The sequence below is a fragment of the Beta vulgaris genome, chromosome 2 (assembly GCF_026745355.1).
Source record: "Beta vulgaris subsp. vulgaris cultivar EL10 chromosome 2, EL10.2, whole genome shotgun sequence".
Classification (NCBI taxonomy): domain Eukaryota; kingdom Viridiplantae; phylum Streptophyta; class Magnoliopsida; order Caryophyllales; family Amaranthaceae; genus Beta; species Beta vulgaris.
Window position 1 is genome coordinate 13,218,675 of NC_079203.1, and position 23,704 is coordinate 13,242,378.

At 37.5% G+C, this 23,704-nt stretch overlaps 3 protein-coding genes across 3 annotated transcripts; 2 read left to right on the top strand and 1 right to left on the bottom strand.

Annotated features, from left to right (window-relative positions):
• The first annotated feature begins 1,801 nt into the window (after positions 1 to 1,801).
• On the top strand, positions 1,802 to 2,269 carry LOC125494701 (uncharacterized). The gene has a single exon (XM_048638416.1). The coding sequence runs from the start codon at positions 1,802 to 1,804 to the stop codon at positions 2,267 to 2,269; it is 468 nt and encodes a 155-aa protein (XP_048494373.1).
• Positions 2,270 to 3,306: 1,037 nt separating this feature from the next.
• LOC125494702 (uncharacterized) lies at positions 3,307 to 4,203 on the top strand. The gene has a single exon (XM_048638417.1). The coding sequence runs from the start codon at positions 3,307 to 3,309 to the stop codon at positions 4,201 to 4,203; it is 897 nt and encodes a 298-aa protein (XP_048494374.1).
• Positions 4,204 to 7,168: 2,965 nt separating this feature from the next.
• Positions 7,169 to 22,951, bottom strand: LOC104887304 (replication factor C subunit 2). The gene is made up of 12 exons (XM_010671917.3): positions 22,793 to 22,951; positions 22,606 to 22,684; positions 22,373 to 22,452; positions 21,658 to 21,780; positions 21,456 to 21,525; positions 21,301 to 21,374; positions 16,256 to 16,376; positions 16,109 to 16,171; positions 12,091 to 12,150; positions 8,399 to 8,524; positions 8,234 to 8,317; positions 7,169 to 7,441 (listed from the first exon to the last, which is right to left on the bottom strand). The coding sequence occupies exons 1-12, from the start codon at positions 22,834 to 22,836 to the stop codon at positions 7,343 to 7,345; spliced, it is 1,023 nt and encodes a 340-aa protein (XP_010670219.1). The 5' UTR covers positions 22,837 to 22,951; the 3' UTR covers positions 7,169 to 7,342.
• Between the last annotated feature and the right edge of the window lie 753 nt (positions 22,952 to 23,704).

A 23,704-nucleotide genomic window follows, 5' to 3' on the forward strand; every position in this document is an offset into this window, starting at 1 on the left:
ATGGTATCCCTCCAGGGGATCTTCAAAAACTCTGGCATATAGTGGGAGAGGAGATTGGGCAAGCCACAAGAAACTTTCTGGAGGGGGGTTTTATGCTCAGGGAAACAAACAGAACTTTCATTGCCCTTATACCCAAAGTAGATAGACCTGTGGAAGTAAGCCAATTTCGACCAATCAGTTTGTGTAACTCGACCTACAAGCTGATTTCTAAATGTATGGTCCGTAGATTACAACCTTTGATGAAGTATCTTATAGGGGGAAATCAGAATGCTTTTGTGCCAGGTCGTTCGATAAATGACACCTGCATCATTGCTCATAAAATGCTCAATTCTGTAAAGAAAAAGAAGAAAGGGGGGCAATACTCTATGATCTTAAACCTGGACTTAAACAAAGCTTATGACAGAATCAAGTGCAGCTTTGTAAAAGAGGTCCTCAAATCTGTGGGATTACCTAATCTGTGGATCCAGCTTATTATGGAATGCATCACCTCAGTCACATATTCGGTGCTTATTAATGGGGAACCGGTTGGTCAAATTACACCAAAGGCGGGACTAAGGCAAGGGGATCCGTTGTCACCATACATTTTCATTCTATGTATGGAAGTCCTTTCGAGGAAATTAATACACCATCAAACACAGGGCTTAATTCAAGGCCTGAAGATCAATCGCAGAGCCCCAGAAATCTCACACTTGTTTTTTGCAGACGATGCCCTATTTTTCCTCAAAGGCACGATGGGTAATGTGGGTAAGCTTCGAAATATTCTGGATATGTTCTGTGAATTCTCGGGAGAAATGGTTAATACACAAAAATCATACACGGTCTTCAGTAGAAATACACCAAGGAAATTTGTTACGTTATTGAATAAAGGTTTCAAAGTGACGAACAAGGAAAAACTAGGGAAATATCTAGGATGCCCTATGGATGTTACGGGTCATTCTCTGAGCACGTTTAAACACATCCCTGAGAAGATATCAAAAACAATCTCATCATGGCAATATACACATTTGAACCAAGCAGGTAAGCTGTTACTTATTAATAGCATCCTTGCTGCCTTTGCCTCACATGTCATGGCCTTATATTCAATCCCAAAAAAACCCTCTATGTAGCAACGTCAGCTTGTTTGAAATTTTGGTGGGGATCAAATGTAAACAAGAAACCCATATATTGGAAAAAGAGAACCCTCTTAGAGAAGCATAAACATAAGGGTGGTTTGGGTCTGAGGAATTTGGAAGCAATCAATTCGGCGAATCTTTTCAAACAAGTGTGGAGGATTCAAAATAATCAAGGCCTTCTTGTGAGCAAAATATTCAGAGCCAAATACTCGGACTCATGGTTTGACAAAAGCAACAAAGGGAAAATTCCACAAAATAGCTCATGGGGAGGCAGAAGTATTATGAAAAGCGTCAGGCTAATGGAATGTGGAATAGGGAAAATAATAGGGAACGGGAAGTTGACAAACATCCTAAATGAAATCTGGGCAGGAGGAAGACACCTGCAGTTCAAGACAAATCTGACAGGGAATGAAGGAACAAAACCAGCAATGGTCAGTGACCTAATTCGATATAGTTGCTCATGGAACTTGGATCTGCTAAAAGAATGGTTTGTAGAGGAGGATGTGAAAACCATCAAAACAGTCCACCTTGTTTCAAGTGAAATAGAAGATGAGCTCAGCAGGGAAAATTCAACCAATGGGGAGTACACAACCAAATCAGGTTACTGGATAATAAAAGGGGGGGACGAATAAGGAAATAGAAATCTCAAAGTTCTGGAAGAAATTCTGGAAACAAAAATTCTGGCCAAAATGAAGATGTTCTATTGGAAGCTAGCTAATGGTGCTCTTGCCACCAGAGTAAACCTTAGAAAAAGGAAAATTCTAAGCGAGACTCCTTGTCCTTTCTGTGGAGATGAGGAGGAGTCGAATACTCACTTATTCAAAGATTGTGAAGTTACTATGAGAATCTGGAAAAGTTCAAACCTAGGGATAAACTCAAAGAACCCTGCCAATATGGACATCTCACAGTGGACTAAGAATTGGCTATGGTTTCTTATGCAGGACGATAGTAACCTAGAAGGTCAAGCAATAGAGTTTTTAGGAACGTTATGGAGCATTTGGCTGCTAAGAAACAAAAGAATTTTCAACACCAGCTATCACTTGAATCCTTCTGATACGTTTGAGATCACTAGGAATTGGCTTAAAAGATGGCAGGATAGTTCTGGCAATTTGATTTTGAACGTGAGTCCTAAAAAAGACACAATGGGGGACTTGTGAGGTAAGATCTCTTGGGAAACAAATTGGTCTCCTGGGGAGTGGCACACCACATTGATAGTGGATGGGTCTTGGAAGAAAAATAGTAAATCCAAAAATGACCCGAGTAATGCAGCGTATGGGTGGGTCATCAGGGAAGGTAATGAAGAAACAACCTCGGAAGGACAGATGATTGAGGCAAGCTCACCAGGACAAGTAGAAGAATACGCCCTACTTTATGGAATCAAGGAGTGTAGGGCACGTAACATAAAGAATATTGAGGTTTGGTCTGATGCAAAAAAAAAAGTGGTAGAAAGCCTAAATGATGGAGCAAGGACGACATCAGTAACAAGGAACATAGTAATGGAAATACACTTAGCATTGCGTAGTTTTGAGTCCTTTTGTATAACTAATGTAGTAAGAGAAAAAGTTCACAAAGCTCACTTCCTAGCTAACCAAGCTAGAAAGAGAGCATGTAGTATGTAATGTCTTATCTTTGCTTCTGTCAAAAAAAAAAAAAAAAAAAAAAAGTGGAATGTTAGCTTGTACCGTCTTGGATATGGCAATTGAGCGACTGAAGTGTGGCACGGAGGTGATGAAAAACTTGTTGAGAAATGAGATATTCTTTCAATGTTAAATTTCTATTAGTATTGTTTATAGGTTCCTAGAAATTAGGATTAGTTGTTATCACTTGGTCAAATTTAGTTTGTTACTAGTAGTGGGTTGTGCTAAGCATGTAGTGGATCACTAACACCACTATCCTAGTTAGTTGCTTATGTTTAGGAATTCACGTTGCTTTTGTAGCTTAGTATGTAGCCTATATAATAGGCAAGTTTGCTGTCATTTTGATTTAATGAAAAAGTATCCAGTGAGTTGTTTTCAATTGTTTTAAGCTTCCTTTTGCTCCTATATTTTTTATCCTCTTTATTTCAACATGGTATCAAGAGCTTCGGGTTTCGATCCATTCTTGTTCTAAAACAAAAAAAAAAAAGGTTCTTAAGTGTTTTTTTGTAGTGTGTGTGTGAGAAAGAACCTTGAGTGTAAACACAGTGAGAGACATTATGACAAATACTAGTGTGAATTCTTCATCTCAACCTACTGTTCCAATTTTCAAAGGGGAAAAATACCATCTTTGGAGCATCAAAATGCAAACTTTGTTTAGATCCCAAGAGTTGTGGGATATTGTTGAGGGCGGGTATGACGAACCAGAAGAGCCACCGGAGGCACCCGACAAGAAGTTACGTGAGAATCGAAAACTGGATGCAAAAGCTTTGTTCCTCATCCAATCCGCATTGGATGATGACATTTTTCCTCGAATTTCGGCAGTGTCGTCGTCCAAAAAAGCATGGGACATATTGAAGAAGGAGTGTAGGGGCGATAATAAGGTAATTTCTGTTAAGTTGCAAACTTTATGTGGTAATTTCGAGTCTCTTTCTATGGAAAAGAAAGAATCGGTGCAAGAGTATTTGTCAAGGGTGTCTAGCATAGTGAATCAAATGACGTCGTTTGGTGAAGTTATTAGTGACTCCACCGTTGTGCGTAAAGTATTAAGGAGTCTCACTAATAAATTTTCTCATGTGGTTGCCGCAATAGAGGAGTCCAAAGATATGTCCTCTTATGGGTTTGATGAGTTGATGGGTTCCCTTTTAGCCCATGAAGATAGGATTTCAAGGTCCTATGAAAAAGAGGAAGAAAAGGATTTTCAAGTGCAAGAAAAGTTCTTTAGTGAAGTGAAGTCAGATGAAAATGGTGGAGACCGTAGTCATGGTATAGGCGGTTTCCGTGGTCGTGGTTATGCAAGAGGACGTGGTGGTCGAGGTGTAGATCAACGTCAGTCAAAGAGTAGCATTCAATGCTACTATTGCAAAAGGTATGGCCGTATGGGCATGTTGAAGCTAAGTGTTGGGATAAACAAAGAGATGAGCAAGGTGAACAAAGCAACTTTGCTCAAAAGGTAGAAGAAGAAGAGAGCAAGCTCTTCTAAACTATGTTTGTGTTTGTGTGGTGGTTGTGGCAGTGTGTGTAGCATTTGTGCCAAGTATTGTTAAGTATGTTTGTGGAAGTAAGCAAAGTCTTCCAATGTCAATGTTTAAGTGTTAAGATCATCGTTGCAAGTTCTGCTTTGTGTTAAGCATTTTTGGCAGTATTCAAGTTTTTTTTGAACTTCCAAACATTGAAAGAAGGGGGTGTGTTGAGAAATGAGATATTCTTTCAATGTTAAATTTCTGTTAGTATTGTTTATAGGTTCCTAAAAATTAGGATTAGTTGTTATCACTTGGTCAAATTTAGTTTGTTACTAGTAGTGGGTTGTGCTAAGCATATAGTGGATCACTAACACCACTATCCTAGTTAGTTGCTTATGTTTAGGAATTCACGTTACTTTTGTAGCTTAGTATGTAGCCTATATAATAGGCAAGTTTGCTGTCATTTTGATTCAATGAAAAAGTATCCAGTGAGTTGTTTTCAATTGTTTAAAGCTTCCTTTTGCTGCTATATTTTTTGTCCTCTTTATTTCAACAAAACTAACAAGTTTCAGTTCATAAAAAAAAAATCTTAAAAGTTGGTTTCATACCAAGATTTTTCACAAAATTAGACCCTCTTGGCACATTTGATTTGATGTATACAGCTCATATAGTAAGATGAAAAATGCCAACTTATTTTTTAAAGTAAAAGGTACCCAGAATTTACTATTGATGTACTAAAGGACACTGTGTTACCAGCAAAAAATATGCATATGTAAATAAAATAAATCATATGCAAATGTTGAAATGTGATACAAGCAAAAAATATTTAAAAAAAAATAAAAAGCATTTTTAAGATATTTCAAGTGGACACTAAACTTCTGAATAGTTGTTTTATATAATAGAGATTATGTCTACAAAGAGATCACGCACTGTGTTATTAGCAACATCGAGTAACCACAAAACTCATCCACCCCATCAACAAGACACTGCAAAAGAGGTCGGTGATAAGAAGTTACGTAGACATATTAGATTAAGATAATTCATTAGGCAATTTTCAAGAAGATAAGAAGGCTACATTACATTGTGTTTGCATAAAGCAGTAGAGTTAATGTTTTAGTTTTCTATTTCCTTTATTTTTATTCTTCCCTTTCATTATATTAAGGATTTTTTGTTCATAAGTATCTGACTTACACATGGATTTTGTACAAAATAGAAGGGAGGAAAAATATAGGAGGAATAAAAAAAAAAAGAAATAACAAGGCATATGACCTACATATGGGTTTTACTCACTGAAAAATCACAATCAAACGTCTTCAAACACACACACACACACACACACACACACACAGAGAGGGAGAGGGAGAGAGGGAGAGAGAGAGAGAGGATCATGATTGAATCATGTTGTTCCCTTTTTATTATTTCACTACTCTATGAGGATCTAGGACCTTATTTGGTAAGTTGATATTTTTATGCTTTTGAAAGGTAGGTTGGTTGTCGGTTAGGTTCAACAAATAAGAGGATTGGATTAAAGATTGAACAAATCTTGGGTTGCCAAGTTGTGTGATCACTTATCTAATTCTAAGATAAAAATGAAAGTTGTGATTGTTTGATCGTTGTATTATCTGTGTTGCTTGTGAGTCATAACTAAATGGTAAATCATTTAAAGTAAAACGTGGATAACAATAGTTTTAGACTTGTGCACGTCTGAAGTATGGACTAGTAGAGAGTTGGAGTACATGGGTAGCTCATGGCTTTCCTAGGATCGGATTGGTCATCGTTTCCCTTTTTATTTAAAAAGTTCATGGGAATACGTAGTCGCGTCCGTATTTCATCTTCCAAAGGGAAGGCTGATTTTTTGTCAGACAACTTGTTCCATTGTCTATTTCATTTAAAATAATTATATTATTGGTTGTGAAGTTTAGTTCAGTATAAGTTATCTGCATGTTTATTATATTATATTTATTCCTGTTGTAATGTAATAGTATCATGATATGATCATTTATTTACTTATTACGTAGTACTGAACTTTGCTAATTACGTGTTTTTGTTTGTGTATGTTGATCATGACTATGCCTTATTGATCCTGTGATGACCCATTTTGGTGAGCAGTCTCTAAGGATCAATAGCGTATTGTCCATCTACAGGTTTGAAGATGATGCATCATTGGGTTTGGGATTAGAGAGCTTGTGTAGTTTAATTGAATTATCGTACTTTGGATTTATATACAGTATAATTGGTTTGGTTTTGAGTTAACGTTGACTTTGTTGGTTGACTTTTGGAGTGGACTTTGTAATTAATTAAATGTCAATTCTAAAGTTCTTTATTATATTTTCCGCTGCAAAATTCTGAATATGTTGATACATTATCACACGCGCAATAATGCTTTGATAATTCTCTAGGTTTTATATTAAAAAGATATTTTAGAAGATAGAGAATTATCGAAATGTTACAATATGAGTTATTAAGTTGCCATGATTATCATTCGAGCCTAAAAAATAGACTTAGTCAGGTTTAGGTGTATTAGTTTCAGTTGAGTCATTCTTTTCAATCATGATCACACGTCCTGGTCCACGAGAATAGGTTTGAATCGATGAATCTATGATGAACACTCAAGGAGAGGTTCGAAAAAAGAAAACAAAGCTTTGGAGCTAAATTTGGTTCGGCTGATTTGAGCCTAGGGTGGTTTGATTTTTCAAGTTTTTGGGTAGAGAAGATATTTAATTGTTGGCTCTTGATACTATGTCAAATTAGGTTCAATTTCAGTACTCGTTGCTCATCTGAATATATTTATATACATTCTAAGTAGTGTCCTACTTCATCACAGATTAGAAATAACAATCATATTCCTAATACATATCATATATAAAGTCCTAACATGCTCCCTAAAAACAACCATTTATGGAAAATGTAGCAATTAAATAAAAATGGAGGAAGTATATCGTGAAACGAGGCCAAGAAGTAAAAAAATAATCGCTTTTGGGCAAAAATATACTACTATATATTGGTGCAAAGTGAACGAAGAAATATGAACTATAAAGCTATCACCTCATTTCTTGACATCCCAAAACAATTCTTGTGACTCAATTGCATGACTCAGAAAGTTTTCTCTACGCAGTGAAACTAGAAATTAGGTCTAATAAGAGAACTCTTGTGCCATGTTACAAAGAGCACGCATGGTGTTACCAGCAACATCTAGCAACTGCAAATACTCGTCTGCCCCATCAACAAGACACTGCAAAAGATGCGAGAGAGAAATATACCAGTATATATCAAATAAACATGATTTATCAGGCAAATGTCAAAGAGATAAAGAAGGCTACATCATGTAATGATTGTCAAGAGGAAATATCTCAACTTTGGAGACAAAATTTTGGCCATAGAATAACATAGATCGAAACAGATGCTTATTTAGTTCACATGTGCAAAATATGGCATAGGCTGGCAGTCAACCTACACATTCGTAATCAATTGCAGAATGCGGATACTAAAGTAAATTAGCAAGAGACCTCTTCATCCATTGATAAAAAGACAATTCACAAGGATCGCAATGCTCTAGTCGATCACAGGTGGTTATCATTCTAGTTGCGTGTCAGTAATGCTTTCTTGCATGAATATTTGGTTCCAAAAGTTTATATGAAAATTCCTAACCCCTTTTACAAGTTTAATAGGCTTACAATATTTTTGTATAGGCTTAACACAGCCACCGGGCTGTGGTTTGCAGCTGAGCATTTCACTACAAGAGTTAGATATGTTAACTTCCATAACAATCACTATTTAATCACATGACATGATCTTGCTTACGACCTTGGTAGTCATACCTATGAATGTTAGTTCTTCCCCTCAGATCAGGTGTCTTGAGTAGTTCATGATAATAGTTACTTGAAGCAATATGCAAAAATTGGAGATCAAAGCAGTAATTCCCATACGCTCTCTAGTGAAATGGTACACGAAGCTGACACGAAACCTAGCAATTCCAGCACCAAATGAAAACAAAATCATAAAAATTTAACATCTGGAAATTTACCTTATCCGCTTCACCTAACTTTTTGAAGATTCTTGACTTCTGCTCATCTGACAAATCATTAGCTTCCACGATAATATCAAATAACTGCAAAATCACTTTGAACTTAAGTGTCTTAAAAGGCAATCAGTGGAGAAAGAAATATGGTAAAACTGAACAGCACGAGACCTGAGAGATCATCTGCGAAACTGGATAGCCTTCAGAAATAACATTATTCACTTCTTTGTCAGCCAAATCAAAGTTGCCACTCTTACAAGCAGCCAAGAACTCCTCGACAACCTCCTCTGGTATGACCTGTTGAAAAGGAAATAGAATTTTTAGCCTTAGAAAAGTAGAAAGGACCAAACATCTGAACAAAGCAAGCATGTTATATGTCCTGCAAAGAGCTCCTTTCAATTGGAACTCCAACTAGATATGTTCCATTTAAGACCAGAAGGACCGAAAGAGTAGAAGAGATGGGAAATAAACCTTCTGACTAGAAGAAATGGCCTTCGCCAATCTAATATAGTAATACTATAATTTTTCATGAATAAAAGTGCAAAAGCATCGTTCACTTTATACAATTGGAAAATTTGTCAGAATCCACCTTTTATAACCACTTTTTTGTGAGAAACCACCTTTAAAAAAAATGGTTAATTAGCCACCTTTTTGGTTCTGTTTTTGTTGGAAGCCACCACTTACCAGAATTCGGTGGTTGACCTCGATTTTCCGGCGTTGACCATCATATTTTCGCCATTTTTTCCAAAAGTTCGCCATTTCTTCCACCTTCACGCTTCTCCTTTCTTCTGCTAGCATCTTCCTCTCTCGAATTTTCTTTTTTTGAAATTTCAGAGCAACGGAGGAGGAAGGGAGAGAGAGGAAGAAGAAGGGGTGGAAAGGCTGCCGGGGGGAGGGGGGTTGACGGGGAATGCGAGGGGAGGGGAGGAGAGGGGCTTAGGGCTGGGAGGGTGGGGGTGGTCGTGGGGGGAGTTGTCGGGGAATGCGAGGGGGGGAGGAAAGGGGCTTAGGGCTAGGAGGGTGGGGATGATCGTTGGGGGGTTGCCGGCGGGTTGCAAAGGGGGAGGGGGGTTGCCGGGAGATACGAGGGGGAGGGGAGAGGGGAGAGGAGAGAGAGGGGGAGAAGGATAAAGGGGGGAGAATGGCGAAAATCTAATGGAACGCCGGAAAATTGAGATGAACCACCGGATTCCGGCAAGTGGTGGCTTCCAAAAAAAAAAAAGAACCAAAAAGGTGGCTAATTAACCAATTTGTTTTAAAAGGTGGTTTCTCACAAGAAAGCGGTTATAAAAGGTGGTTTCTGACAAATTTCGATATACAATTATTAGTGTTAGTGTTAACATAGTTTTAGAAAAGGAAACAGTTACCAAGTCAAAAAACTCACAACTATTAGGTGACTACAATAAATTACTCCATGGAAAAACAATAATAAGACATATTGACATTCATTTCGCGATGCAAGGAGCACAATAATACTTCCATGGAAAATCAATAATAGACATAATGACATTCATTTAGCAATGCAAGGAGCAAAATAATACTTCCTCTATACCTTTTTATCGCTAAACTTTTGACTTTTGTACTATTTATAAACTAACTTTGACTGTTCACTTAATCTATAAAAATAAATACTTTGTTAGTATCAAATTAAATGCAATAGTTTCTAAAAACGGATGTTTCAAATTAAATGCAACACTTTCCTTCTATCTTTGGTAAAGATTTTGAGTGTGAAATTACACATATACCCTTACTAAAACTAATTAATCCCCCCTTAACCTAACCTGACTAACATTAATCTACCATAACTTCACCCCCCTCTCTCTCCAATACCCACCTTGACCAACATTGACCACCCTCATTCCACCAAAACACCACCTATGCTCACCAGCACCACCCTACCACCACCTCGTTTCAACAGCACCACCTCACACGACCACGAGTCAAAATCGGGGGGTGGGGGGTGGGGGGTTAGAGGTCCGAAATCGAAGGGGGGGCGTGCTAGACTGCGGGGTTGGCGAAGGGTGGGGGATTGCTGGGGTGGCAGGGGTGGGGGAGGGGAGCTGTCGTGGCTGCTGGGTGGTTGCTGGTAGTACCTCGGTGGTGTTGGTTTGGTGGTGATGGTGGTGGTGCCTCGGTGGTGGTAGTCTCCGTGGTGGTGGTGGTGGCAATGCCTCGAATGTGGTGGTAATCTGGCGCCCCATTCCACTCTTTTTTATTTTGTTGGCCCCATTTTCTCTCTCCTTATTAACATACCCACATGTTATTACTTTTTGTTAATCTCACCTAAGAAATTTTGCCTAGGAGTCTATGTCATCCCAATTGCTGCATTTAATTGTTGCATTTAATTTGATATGGAGGAAGTATTAGCGCAAGATGTTGGATTTCACTCAATGTCCACTTTTCTTTTGACAGGAATATCATCAACTTGTTATAAGTTTTACTAATAGATTTTTGAAGATGTTAATAATTGAAGTTGTATGCCAGAGATTAAGAATGTTAAAATGTTGCAACTGAAAGGACACAAATAACTTCTGTCATCAATAAAGTACAAATGAGATCGCTTTAATTTCAAAATAAGGGAAGGAGCATGATATAATGAAGGAAATTTTATTTTGATTATTCTTGATTGAGTTAAGCTTGTAAGGCTATTGTTTTCTAATGAGTCAAAATACTTACAGCCTGAACAACAGGGTTTTTTTGTTATATTTTACGTTCTAGTTTAATTTTTTCCTTCTTATTTTCTGTTTTGATTTTCACCCACATCTATTTTTTTATGGGTTGTGATTTTTAATAATCACTCACCCACCATCTCTATCCTCCCTCCTCCATCATGACATCATCATCACCCATCATCATTACCTCCTGCCTCCTCCATCACCATCATCAAACCACGCACAACCTTCCTCCATCATCATAAGACCACCAGTCCCCCTGCGCTGCCGCCACTTTCCTTTCCTCTCACTTCCGTTGCCGCTGCCATACTCCTTCCCCCTCTCTCTCTTATGGTTTCAAGGGTGATGGTTTGGGTTAACTGTGGGTGGGTCAAGGACCACATCAAAAGGGTGGAGGCGACGCAACGATGGAGCTCCGGTGGGCTTGGCGTCAAGCCGGCATCAGCCGCAGTGGTTGCGGTGGGACAACATGGCACGAGGAATAGGAGAGCCGGAGGTGCAGCGAGAGAGAAGAAACACCAGTGTAAGGTCCACCACCAGATTGATCGAAAACGCAGAGTGGAGTTGGATGGGCGAGGCCAGATGAAGAAGGTCATGGGAAGGACTGAGGAGAGAGATAGAAGGAGGAAGAAAGAGGAGTATGAAGGCTGATAGTGCTGCAATTGCGAATGCTGTGAGAATCATGTCTGACCCTTTCCCCATTTTTTCGATGGATGCAGCTAGCCCAAAGTGTTGGTGTTGGTGTTGGTGTTGGGTTGAAGACTTAGAACACTATTGAGAAGAGAGTGCAAAGAGCACAAAGTTGTGCTAGCAGGTGTTCGGGGGTGGTGGTGGTGCACAAGAAACGTCTGTGGTGCAGAGGGGAAAGATGGTGTAGAGGGGGAGGAGAGATAAAGATGAGGGAAGGAGAGTTTTTAAATATTTATGCAAAAATCAAAATTACATTAAGGATATGAAAAAAAACTTAAAAAAATAAAAACTAAACCAATCACATTGTAACACGCATCACATGTAACCTACTAAACAGGTCACAAAGAGGTTAAACTCAATTGAAGAAAACAACCATACAAGCTTAACTGAGTGTGGAATAATCCAAAGTTTAGACTTAAAATGGGAAGACCGCACAAAGGTTGGAATATTTAAAACAATCTTTCCTATAATGAAAGGGGAACAAGTTTTCAAATAACTTACCCCAGAAACACTAATTAAGTCCTTGGATGATATGGATGATCCATACAAGCGAGCAGCTCCCTGTTACATTGAACTTCAGTCAATAAAATGAGGCTCCCAATATTAGCCATCAAAAAAAATACAGATATCACTATTATGGATTACCTCCTTTTGCACTAGAGTATCAAAAAAAGATGTGACCAAGTAAACTACCTTCTTGCTGACATACACCAATCTAAATGTTTAAAAGGATACAGAAAACAACTAATTACTGATAAAAGTATGCAGCATCCTCATGATGCTAGTATAGATAGTAGTCTCCAAGAAAACATCTAATAAGACCAAATCCTGAAGGTTCTAGAGTTCATCTTTCTTTTTCTTTTTTCTCTCTATTTGCAAAGGTAATAAAAAATTATATACTAACAGTACTAGTAAGACAGCAAGGCCTCACGGCCTCAACCCTCACGCATTTAATGAAGCAGGGCTAAGGCGCTAAGCAACAATGAGAAGAACATCATGCCCTCATAACAGAAAAACTCGGGCATTTTTCTGCTTGCAACACTTGCTCCAACCATATACAAGCCTCCGAAAAGAGAGATTAGATCCTACACTAAAAGAAACTTCCACTGTTTAAAAGATCTCTTGGTTTCTTTTCTTGCACATAAACCACCAAATAGCTAAAAGAACCATCTTCTACGCACCAGCAAACCGAGATTACCTCATCCTTCTTTATACACCACGATCATGTCTTCGGGCTTGTGGGGTTGAGCCAACTAAACTCCAAAATAGATATTAACGAGTAGGACATAGTACACTCAGAAGGAGAACCTTAGGCAGAATGTTGTTCATGAGGCTCAGCCAACTTAAGTCCAACATAGATGACAAAAAGTACAAGAAAATACAACAGAAAGAGAGAACACCAATGACAACATGTAAAATCATCAATGCACACCTATCAACAGAAAAACTATACCAATCTGCTAAGCTCAAATATCTTGTCTTTGAATATGAGCAAGCAAAATTTCATGCTTTAGAGCTGTATTCGACGCCAATAGTCCAATACACAAAGCAATTCCATGAAAACAAGAATTGAATCTTTTTCTGAATTATAGGATTGCATAGAAAAAAAAAAGATGAGAAACTAAACTTTCAACAATTGATCCCCAGCACTACTTGTCATGTTAAAACAACTTTTTACATGCCCAATTCATCATAATGCCTGCCAAAGACTTAGAGCATTGTAGGTATGCTACAATAAAATCTTGAACGATGTATAGAAAAGCTCAAGGCACATTGAAGCACAGAAAAAAATCACGGATGCGGTCGCGATCGCAGCAACGGTTGCGATATTACAGAAGTGGCCGGTATCAGATGTATAAAACAGGTCAATTTTTTTTTCAAAAAAACTCACATATAAGCGATTTAACTTCATATTTGCAAATTAATAGTTTGAGAAGTACTTCTTCACCAAAAAATATGAAACAGCTCATATACATCCAAACTTCCTAGTTTATTCTCCTTTCTTGAGTGTGTGAATGTTCTTCCTATTTATGCTTTTTTCTTTCGTCAATTATAAAAGAACGCTCTAATACGCGAGAAGGAAGTGATTTTTGTCATGGCGTTCTATAATGGGATTTCTCGGAACGGCAACTTCCAAATCCATTACAGAACAACCATTACGTAGCGGCACAGCCGAGTTTTAGATCCATGTATTAAGGCGATAGGGATCCTAGTGCACCTTATTCAAGTGAAGTGCAACTACGTATAATTCAAAAAATCTGATGTAAAAAATTGTGCGCCTTGGTGCGTTTCGGTGTGTTTTTTTTGTGCGCCTAGGTGTGCTTTACGCTTTGGTGCACTTTTGTGCACCTCAAGTGCAACTCTTTAAAATTGCTTCGCCTTGCGCACTGCTTCCAAATCCATTTTCCATGAACTTAATGGCCGTCCTTAATAGCAACCCATCAACTCAAAACCACTTCACCTTACAGCATGCTGGATCATACAAAGTTCTAATGTCTAAGTCACCATCCTCCTAAGAAAGACAAACTTCGTTTGAATAAACCAATGAGAGCCCTTGCTATTCTCCCCATAAGCCTGTAAGATTCTTCTATTTATATTATCGAGACTGATAGCAATACCAGCTGAGAGTGCTGGTATTCAAGTTCTTTTTTGACAGAAGAAATTCACAGGTTACACTTCAGCTGAGTGTGAAAAATGATAGTTGTAAGGTCATCAATTCTGAGAAATGCAAAATTTAAGGTGTTTATACAGTCCATTGGAGGCTTGGACACCTTTGCAAGTCTTTAAGCAGCTCTCATAGCAAGCTTCCAAATAGCTAGAACTCTAATCTGATACAGAAAGGAACTGAAAAGGAGCAAAAAGCTAAAAGATGTCCTATCCGGCCCTTCATACCACCAAAGTTCTCAAAAAATTTAATTGTTCTATTGGTAGAGAAACAGCATGATTACAAGAGAGGACGAGGATTATCATACAGTAAAAGGGTGTCCTTTTGTTAAGGACTTGCAGTAGTATGTGAGTGTGCCAGGGCCAATTATATCCTTCCTTCACGAATGATTAAAAGAGCTTAATTTGTGAAGGTTCTTACTAACTAATCTAGCTCGATACATCCATCACGACCTTTGCTCTAGAGCTATACCTGTAGGTGGCTTAGGATTATCCGCAAGTGCTACATAAACAAGTTAGATACTTGTGATGTCATCTTAAGTGAGCCTTGTTGTATATTAATGATTCCTTTCAAATTAACCTGGAGTCAGCACAGGCGAGGCCTTTGTTTTTCCTTCTTAGCAAAACAGTATTATGCCATATCTACCTGCTTACTGTTATTAACAAGATTCATAGAGCAATGATCCTATGATAGCATTTTTCACAATAAACTTATTATCCTGAATTTTATATTGTCACAATATATATAGGGCAATGATCTTGCTGCTGCTAGTCTCTAGTAGTAAAAGGGGTAGGTGAAGACTCTTTTGGAAAAAGAAGATACAACTTGGTCTTTCCTCAATCAAAGAGAAGAGCCTCTTTTCTTTCAGACCTTAAACTCTGAGTTGCCAGAGCGGAGAGGAATGGCAGAACTCTTCTCCTTACTTTACAAGGACACGCCCTAATTAGATTCAAATTCTTCATTCGAGGAAAGAAAGGTAAATTCAATCTTTTTGAATGAATACCAACTCGCTGTAGCAAAGGAATGAGTAGGAAAAAAAATCAGACTTGATAATTGCAATCACCGAATGGAGTATCATTTAAATATCTTAGGACATTCTTAATTTCTTATGCTCCACCTTATCTCTTTGGATTATGAGAGGATCATACAAACTGTTTCTGATTTCTTCTTCTATACATTAACAAGGATTAGTTGATTTTATTTGACTCCAGTAGTCAAACTCATAACTCATTAGTGGTCGGAGGTACTGCAACATACATCTACCTTTAATAACGAGATACATGCTAGGTGGAGGTGCTGGTGGTGGTGGTTAATGCTTGGTTGAAAATCTGAGAAAGCTTCTACAAGCTAACAAGCAGGGGAGAACCAGAAGCAACGGTCAAATATTATGCCACATCAACGAAATGCTAACTACTAATAGGTGTAATCATGATTCTCTAAGTGGAAACTTTAAAAATTGGAAACGGAAATAGACAAATCCACCTTCATGTGTAGTCAGATGCTGACATGGAGAGATGGTAATGGCACATCAAAAGCCATCAGAAATTTGGAATAGATTAACGCATTGATAGGCATCCATGTGAAAAACTCAAAGCAAAAGCAAATACAAGGAATCCAAGCTTTGTCTGATTGTTAGAATCTATGTTACTTGAACTTGGATACTCGTGTGGGACATGGGTACTTATCCAAGTCTCTAACTCTGGTTATTATATGAAACTTTCCATGAATTTGGCCTATAATGGAGTGTCAAAGTGTTCGTAACCATGTCAGAGTCTCGAGAACCAGATGTACTTAATGATAAGAAGAAGAGTCCAAGAAATGCAGAAACAAGCCGTTAGGTGAGCCTTAATTTACCTGCAAGTATGTAATGGCCCGACGAAGATCACCTTGTGAAATGGTACTCAAGGTTGAAAGCGCCTATATAAGTAGCAAGACATTTTAGTAGATGTTCAGTAATTGATAGCGAAGTCAAACCACAAACTGCAGGATACTGATTCTTACCTCAGAATCCAGATTGAGGCTTTCTTCTCTACATATATGCAGAATACGACTTTTCATTATCTCTTGCGGAAGTGGCTTAAATCTAAATTTGGCACACCTTGAAGCCAGTGGCTCTATGATCCTGCAATAACCACATCATGGTGTTGTAATTAGATTCCAAAAAATATATAACCATTCTTATAAATCCTCTACTTATACCACAAGAGCAAAAGACAATTGCTCCCTTCTAACTAACTTCACAACATATCATATATGAATAACTTTCACCTCAAGTTTATAAATCTTCACTGGTGCTTAAATACTCAACTAGTGTCAGAACCATACAAGCATTCTTCCTCCAGTCTTGTCAAATACAGAAGCTACTTAATTTTTGAGATCAAGAGCTAATTGTAGTTTTTTAAGATTATTAATGCATATTCAAGATATGGTGATATATGAACAAAGGAAAGCTATTTCTATCAGAGTTGCGAAAATCTGGAATTAAGCAAGACAGAAATAGCATCTCTCCAAATTTGTTTTGATCAGCAACATAAAAAGAATAGATACAAGAGAATACTGATCTATCTGCTGAACACCCTAGAAGAGAAAAACATGAAAGATCAATAATACACCCGTCTCCTCAAAGAAGGGGGAAAGGGTGACGCAATGACAACAAATATATCACAAACTAAGCCAACAACCAAAGACGTGGAAGCCTTCTATTGAAAGAATTAATTAGCAATAGAGAAAATATTATTACTTGGATCTGATAGATTCCCTTACAAAATAGATATTACTCGAGTCATGTTGTTTTATGCTCTGTAGGTTAGTTGGTACGCATTAAAGGTTTGTGGCATTAAAGATTGAAGCAACATGTTAAATAAATATTTCACCCATAAATGACTCCCTGAACCAGTTATTGAGCTTCCAACTTGTGGATGACACAGATTAAGATATATGTTAACTAGAGCTGTCAAAAGTTGACGCGACACGACAACACAACGTGAACCATATATGAAAGCTTTTTCGACACGTTTATATAAAACGGGTCAACACGTGTTTTACTGTTTAATATATGAGTTGGGTTAGTGTTGAGATTTTCAACACGAAACTGACACGACTGTACACGTTTAACTCTAACATATAGGAAAATCGAACATTTTAGCACATTTAAGGTATAAGTTAGCAAAACATTAATGCATTCTTTAAATCTTTCTAATACACCAGCAAGTTATTACCAAAATAAACATGGATTGATAAATATGGGACATAAATAACCAAATTATTGTTAAATTTTTTTAAGAATTTTGAATGAATAGGTTAAATGTGTGGACACGGATAACCACTTAATTAAACGGGTCAGGTTAGTGTTAAGGGGTTTCGACACGATTAGTTAAAAGGGTTGGGTTAGTGTCAAGACTTTTTGACACAAACATGGAGTAGACACGAAACGACCTATAATAATTGACAACTCTAATGTTAACGCTACACAACAACAATAATGTCAAGCCTTAATCCTAAAAGATGAAATCAATTGCATTAACCAAAAATTTATCTAAATTGATTGTCCATAAAGATTCTCTTTCTCCATTTACTACCATCTAGCGCTACTACTATATTTATTGTAAAACCAATTTCTTCATATCATTTAGCTCTCTACACCCAAGTCATTTTCAGCTTCCTTCAATTCTTCTAAGAACCCCATTATCCCAGCACTCCACTTTCTTTACCAGTGCATCTCTAATCGACATCACACAAGACCAAACCTACGTAACTCCTTTTTATCTACAGGGTAGATTATAGTAGAAATGACAAACTTGAAAGGGAATGGCGAGAGAACAGGTACTAAAAGGAAGCATCAGAATTTCCTAATTGAAAGAGAAGAAAGGGTTGACGTAATGAAGCGAGAGAGTGACCTTAACTCAAAAAAGAAATGATAATTACATATTTCTTTGGACACCACAAAAGTTAGATGGGAAGTCGAATATAGAAGTAAGAAACTACAAAGGTGCGCTAATCGTATTAAATTTAGCTAAGGCGTATGAGCACATTTAAGCACCAAAACATGTACAAGATAACTTACTATAGACATTTGTTAACTAGTCATATATAGACAAGTTGGTGCATCAATATTTAACACACGGAAACATACAAAAGAAACAAAAAGTAAACTCTTTAGCTGATTCAGACCAGCTCATTTGCTTCATATAAAGTATGCACTAGGGAGAAAGAGTCCAGGAAAAAACCACAAAATATCAAGAGAAGGGGGGATAAAACTCAACATCAGTGCCATCTCCATAAATAACATTATCACCCCACCACAACCCCCGCCAAACTAAAAATCAGGAAAAAAGAATCAGGAAAAAAGAATCAGGAAAAAGAAGAAATGAATAGAAAGCCGAAATGCAAACAAGCAGAAGCCATCATTAGAGAACATAGCTGCAGCAGCAATCAGCACCTAGTGATGACAGAAATGATCCATTCCACTATCCTGAAATTCCCCAATACTTGCGGCTTACATCATCAAAATTTTCACCTTCAACTAAAAGAATTATAGTTCACTCAAGATCTGCATCCAGGAACCACCTAAAGCAGAGCATTATCTTGGATAACAATTTTCAAGTCATGGACACGAAGCTACTTATGAATGTGGGCTACACTAGTACAAGAGTTATGAATAATGATATCAATCTGACACTGCAGTGAACTACAACCCAGTACCCACATACAGAAAGTTCTTTCCCAATGAGCTCTCACACAACAAACATATTTCCAGAAATTTGTTTATAGATAAAATCCAATCAGACTATGTGAGCACTAAAAAAGAACGAACCCTGAACGCCTTCCATATACACCACAACATATTAATAAAGGAAAGTGAAGCATTTCAGAAAAAGATTGTATGATATCCTTGAGTCCTGTCTACTTGGGCTCGTTTATAGGTACAGAAGATTACGCCTATAGAAACTTCAACAGCTAGGCTAACATGCAACAGTTACTATATCAGGGTCAAGTGCATTCAGTAAGTGACAAGCAAACTGCTGGTGAAAGAAAAAAAACCATTTATTTATGTTCCAACAAAGGGATCAACCGGTAAACATAGCTAAGTCTTACCAATTCCGTAGTCTAAAATACACAATCAAGTAAAATTTTTGTTGGTATCAATCCTAACTATATCTCTATATACTTACGATGTCAAAACAAGTGATTGATTGACAATTACAAAAGCCGATTGAATAACCAAAGCCATGAAAAAGATGGGGGCCTCCTCCTCAAGCTTCCCTATGGATTATTAATTAGATATATAGGAAAGGATACCACTAGGCATGAAAGAGGAAAAAAAAACAGGTTTAAACAAAATATAAAACATAAAACTCAAGTTATCCTTGCCTCTAAAGCTATGTCCTTTATATAGATGGGTCTATAACATATTTCAAAGAAAGACAAGAGAAAAATTTATAAAAGAAGTTTTGTAATCCACACCATTTGTACAAGGCATCAGCACGTGGATAATCTCACCTATTTTCGACCAATACACCCTTACTTGAGGGTTAAAAATGGTAGACTAGCTGGAAGTTATCCTAGATGGTGAGTCTAACAAAATAATCAATGATTTACAAGGACTTCAAATCCACGTACTAGCCAATAAACCATTGAAAGCCACCCATGTTCTTTAATGCTTAGCCTCCAATACAAGTGACCTTGGTCAAGGATATTAACATAAACAAAGTTTAAACTCTCCAAATTTAAGCTATTCACATTAAGATGTACTTCCTCCGTTCTGAAATAAGTAAACACTTCTTTCTCTTATGCGAGAGCTTTTTGAGAGAAGTGTTTCACTAATTCAAAATGGAGGGAGTATATAGCTTCTTTTGATAAAAAAAAGTTTGGGGAGAGGGGGTGATCAACCAATTCTTTTGTAAATCCATTATTCTTATGTGGAAGGATAAGTAGCTTACCTTTTGTATCCCTCACCCCCCAAAACTAAAAGGAGATACCTTAGTAAAAGAAGTAAAGAACACAAAGAGAGAGAATTAGAACCCACACCACCACCACCACCACCACCACCACCACCACCAGTCCACCACCACCCCCCCCCTAAAAAAAGAACATTTTCTCTAGTAGGCCATCTCTCTCTCTCGCCCCCCTCTTTCTCCCTCTCCCTCCCTCTCCCTCCCCCTCCCCCCCTCTCTCTCTCTCCATCCATCCATCCCTCCTCTCTTCCTCTCCCTCCCCCCCTCTCTCTCGCTCTCTCTCTCCCTCGCGCTCGCTCTCTCTCTCCCTCTCTCCCTATCTCTCTCCCTCTCCCTCTCCCTCTCTCTCCCTCTCCCCCTTTCTCTCCCTCTCCCCCTTTCTCTCCCTCCCCCTTCTCTCCCTCTCCCTCTCTCTCCCTCCCCTCTCCCCCTCTCCCTCTCCCTCTCCCTCTCCCTCCCTCTCCTCTCTCTCCCTCTTCCTTCCTTCCTCTCTCCCTCTCTCTCTCTCCCTTCCTTCTCTCTCTCCTCTCTCCTCTCCCTCTCTCTCTCCTCCTCTCCTCTTCTCCCTCTCTCCCTCTCTCTCTCCCTCTCCCTCTCCCCCTCTCTCTCTCTCACTCTCTCTAATTATGCATTTAATCCATAAAACCATCACACCATCTTTCATTATAAAACTTATATGGAGTTTTTGAATGTAAACATGAGATACCAAGTTTCCAACTCTCTCTACAAACCAAATAGGCCAAATAATAACATAAGGTTCTAAATTGAACATCTGTTTGAGAAAATAGCAAAGATTCAAATTCATATTGACTTCTATGTTCAATATGCACAGCGAGATGACACTCATTTTCGATGGTAATAATATTAATAGCACTGAAGTGAGTTTTGTGGTAACCATTTCCTTGAATTTTTTAAAATTCTGACCAACAAGTCAACGGTTTCCCTTACTTGGTCTGGAGCTTCATAATAAAAATCTTTGATACTACAAAGAGTCTGAACTATGAAAAGGAAAGGAAAAGTAAATATTTAAAAAGGTTCTACAAAATTTTCCAGAAGACATTATCATACAATGTATGCATTGATCCGAACTACCTGCTAATATAGTTGCAGATGAAAAAGAATCTTGTAACTTTAGAGGAAGTCTCCATTGTCCGACGCAGCGCATTCTGCAAACAGCAATAAGAGCAATGTCATGTGATCACTTCAGTAAACATGATAAAAGTTATAAAAAAAACAATTCATCATGCCTGAGCATCTTCAGTCATTGAATCTGCCTCATCTAGAATAATAATCTTGTAAGGTGGACAAGGATAGCCCCTGAAATATGTCAATTAGACGACTTAAGTAATCATACAGTATATATATAGATAGAGAGAATAAATTAAAAAAAAATAAAAAAACAAAACAAAGAAATAGGTGAGCTCATGGCAATATGGCCCATTTATCTACCCCTGTCTTTGAGCAGGACCTACAGCAACAGCAGCAAAACTTTTTATTTTTGTACGCACAACATTGATGCCACGGTCATCACTTGCATTCAACTCTAGAACCCTAGACTTGTATAGCTCGGGCCTGCAAAAGACAATGCAAACAATGTTCAAGCCAGAGACAAGGCATAGACCTGTTTACATAAATTAATCCGCGATATGTCACCTTTCATTTCAAATTATTCACTTTATTGTCTCAATGTTTCAAGAACCACATAAGCTCATACCCTTGTGATGATCATTGATTGAAAGAAGCAGATTATATATGTTCTATGTTCTCTACTTAAGCTCCTAAGCACATACTTCCTCGGTACTTTTTTTATTGCTACATATGAGTCTTTACCCTTGCTAATGCACAACTTTAATATCTTCAATTACATTTTAGTAAAAAAAAAATGACAAAAAGTTGATATTATAATAGTATATATCAAGATGAATCTAACAAGACCCCACATAACCATATTTTTCCTTAGGTAAAGGGTCATATGTGAATAGTGTAAATCCCATATGTTGCAATAGACTAAAAACGGAAGAAGAAAAATTACACATATAGAATTAATTTCCCGCCAATCATGTATATAATTAGTTTTAAAAAAAAGAGTACATGTTCTTACAAAATGCAATGAATTCTAGCTAAATCTCTACGTCAAATTCACAAAAGAAAAATTAAAACATACCCAAAAAGCTGATGAGCAATGGCAAGAGCCGTGGTAGTTTTTCCGGTTCCAGGTGGACCATAAAATAGCATATGAGGACACTACAATCATCAACCATGAAAAAAGGGGGGAAATTTTAGGGTTTTTGGAGTATAAAACCAAATTGAGCAATAAAAAATATAAACTACAATCGGAATAATAATAATTGAAAGTGGAACCAAAATTGTGAAATAGAAAGATTAGGTATAAATTACATTGGTAGTTTCGAGGGTGTTGGTGAGTACTCGAACGACTTCATCTTGGTGCGCGACGTCTTTCACTTGTTTCGGTCGACTGTACAAATTTTGTAGAAAGTGAATAGAGAATTCAAAAGAAAAAAAAAGAAGTAAGGAAAGCGAGTAAAAGTAAGGGAATTTGGTGTAAAGATTGAGGAATTTTAACTATTTTTCCACCCATTGTTGAGAGCTCTGCAACACTGGCGCCATTTTATGTGTCTGAATATTTTCTCTCTCTTCTTCTCGTTTCGCCTTCCCTCCTCTCTTTTCCCGCTTCTTCTCTATATGGTAACAGATGAAAATATGATATCAGTCAAGCGATGGCAAACGGGGCGGGCTAACCCAGCTCATCCAGTCCAACCCACCTCGTGGGCCGTGTGGGTCGGGCCCATAAAAAGTCTGATCCAGCCTAACTCAAATCGTGAAATTGGTGGGTACGTCGTGGGCCAGATTTCTTGAGCCCAGCCCACTAAAGCCCGTTATTAAAATTGCTCAGTCCAACCCCTGGATTGGACCAGCCCAGTCCAAGTAAATATTGAACCAAATCAATATATATATATATATATATATATATAAAAGAGGAACTTTTTGGAAGCATAGAGCGTGCAACAAAGGATAGTCATGTCATCAATTTTATTTTTTATTTTTTACAAAAATGGAGAGCTTTGGATAAGCGAAAATTAGAGCTTCGTGTTGAATGAACAACTTAAATTATCATATTATGTAATTTGTATATAACTTTTGTTACGTAATTCGGAATATTATAATTTTGTACCATTGGATAGTGCTCTAGATATGCTTCAAAATAAGATCTATATACAATATAGTTCTACAACTTATGAATAGAACGTGCCACGTAGGATTGTCATGTCACCAATTTTTATTTTTATTTTTATTTTCTTTACAAAAATAGAGTTCTACATAAATTTAAATACATATAAGTAGCTTTGAATAAGTGAAATAGAGTTTCATGTTGAATGAACAACTCAAATTATTATATATTATTTTATATATATTATTATATTATATATATATATATATATATTATATTATATATAATATATATATAATATATATA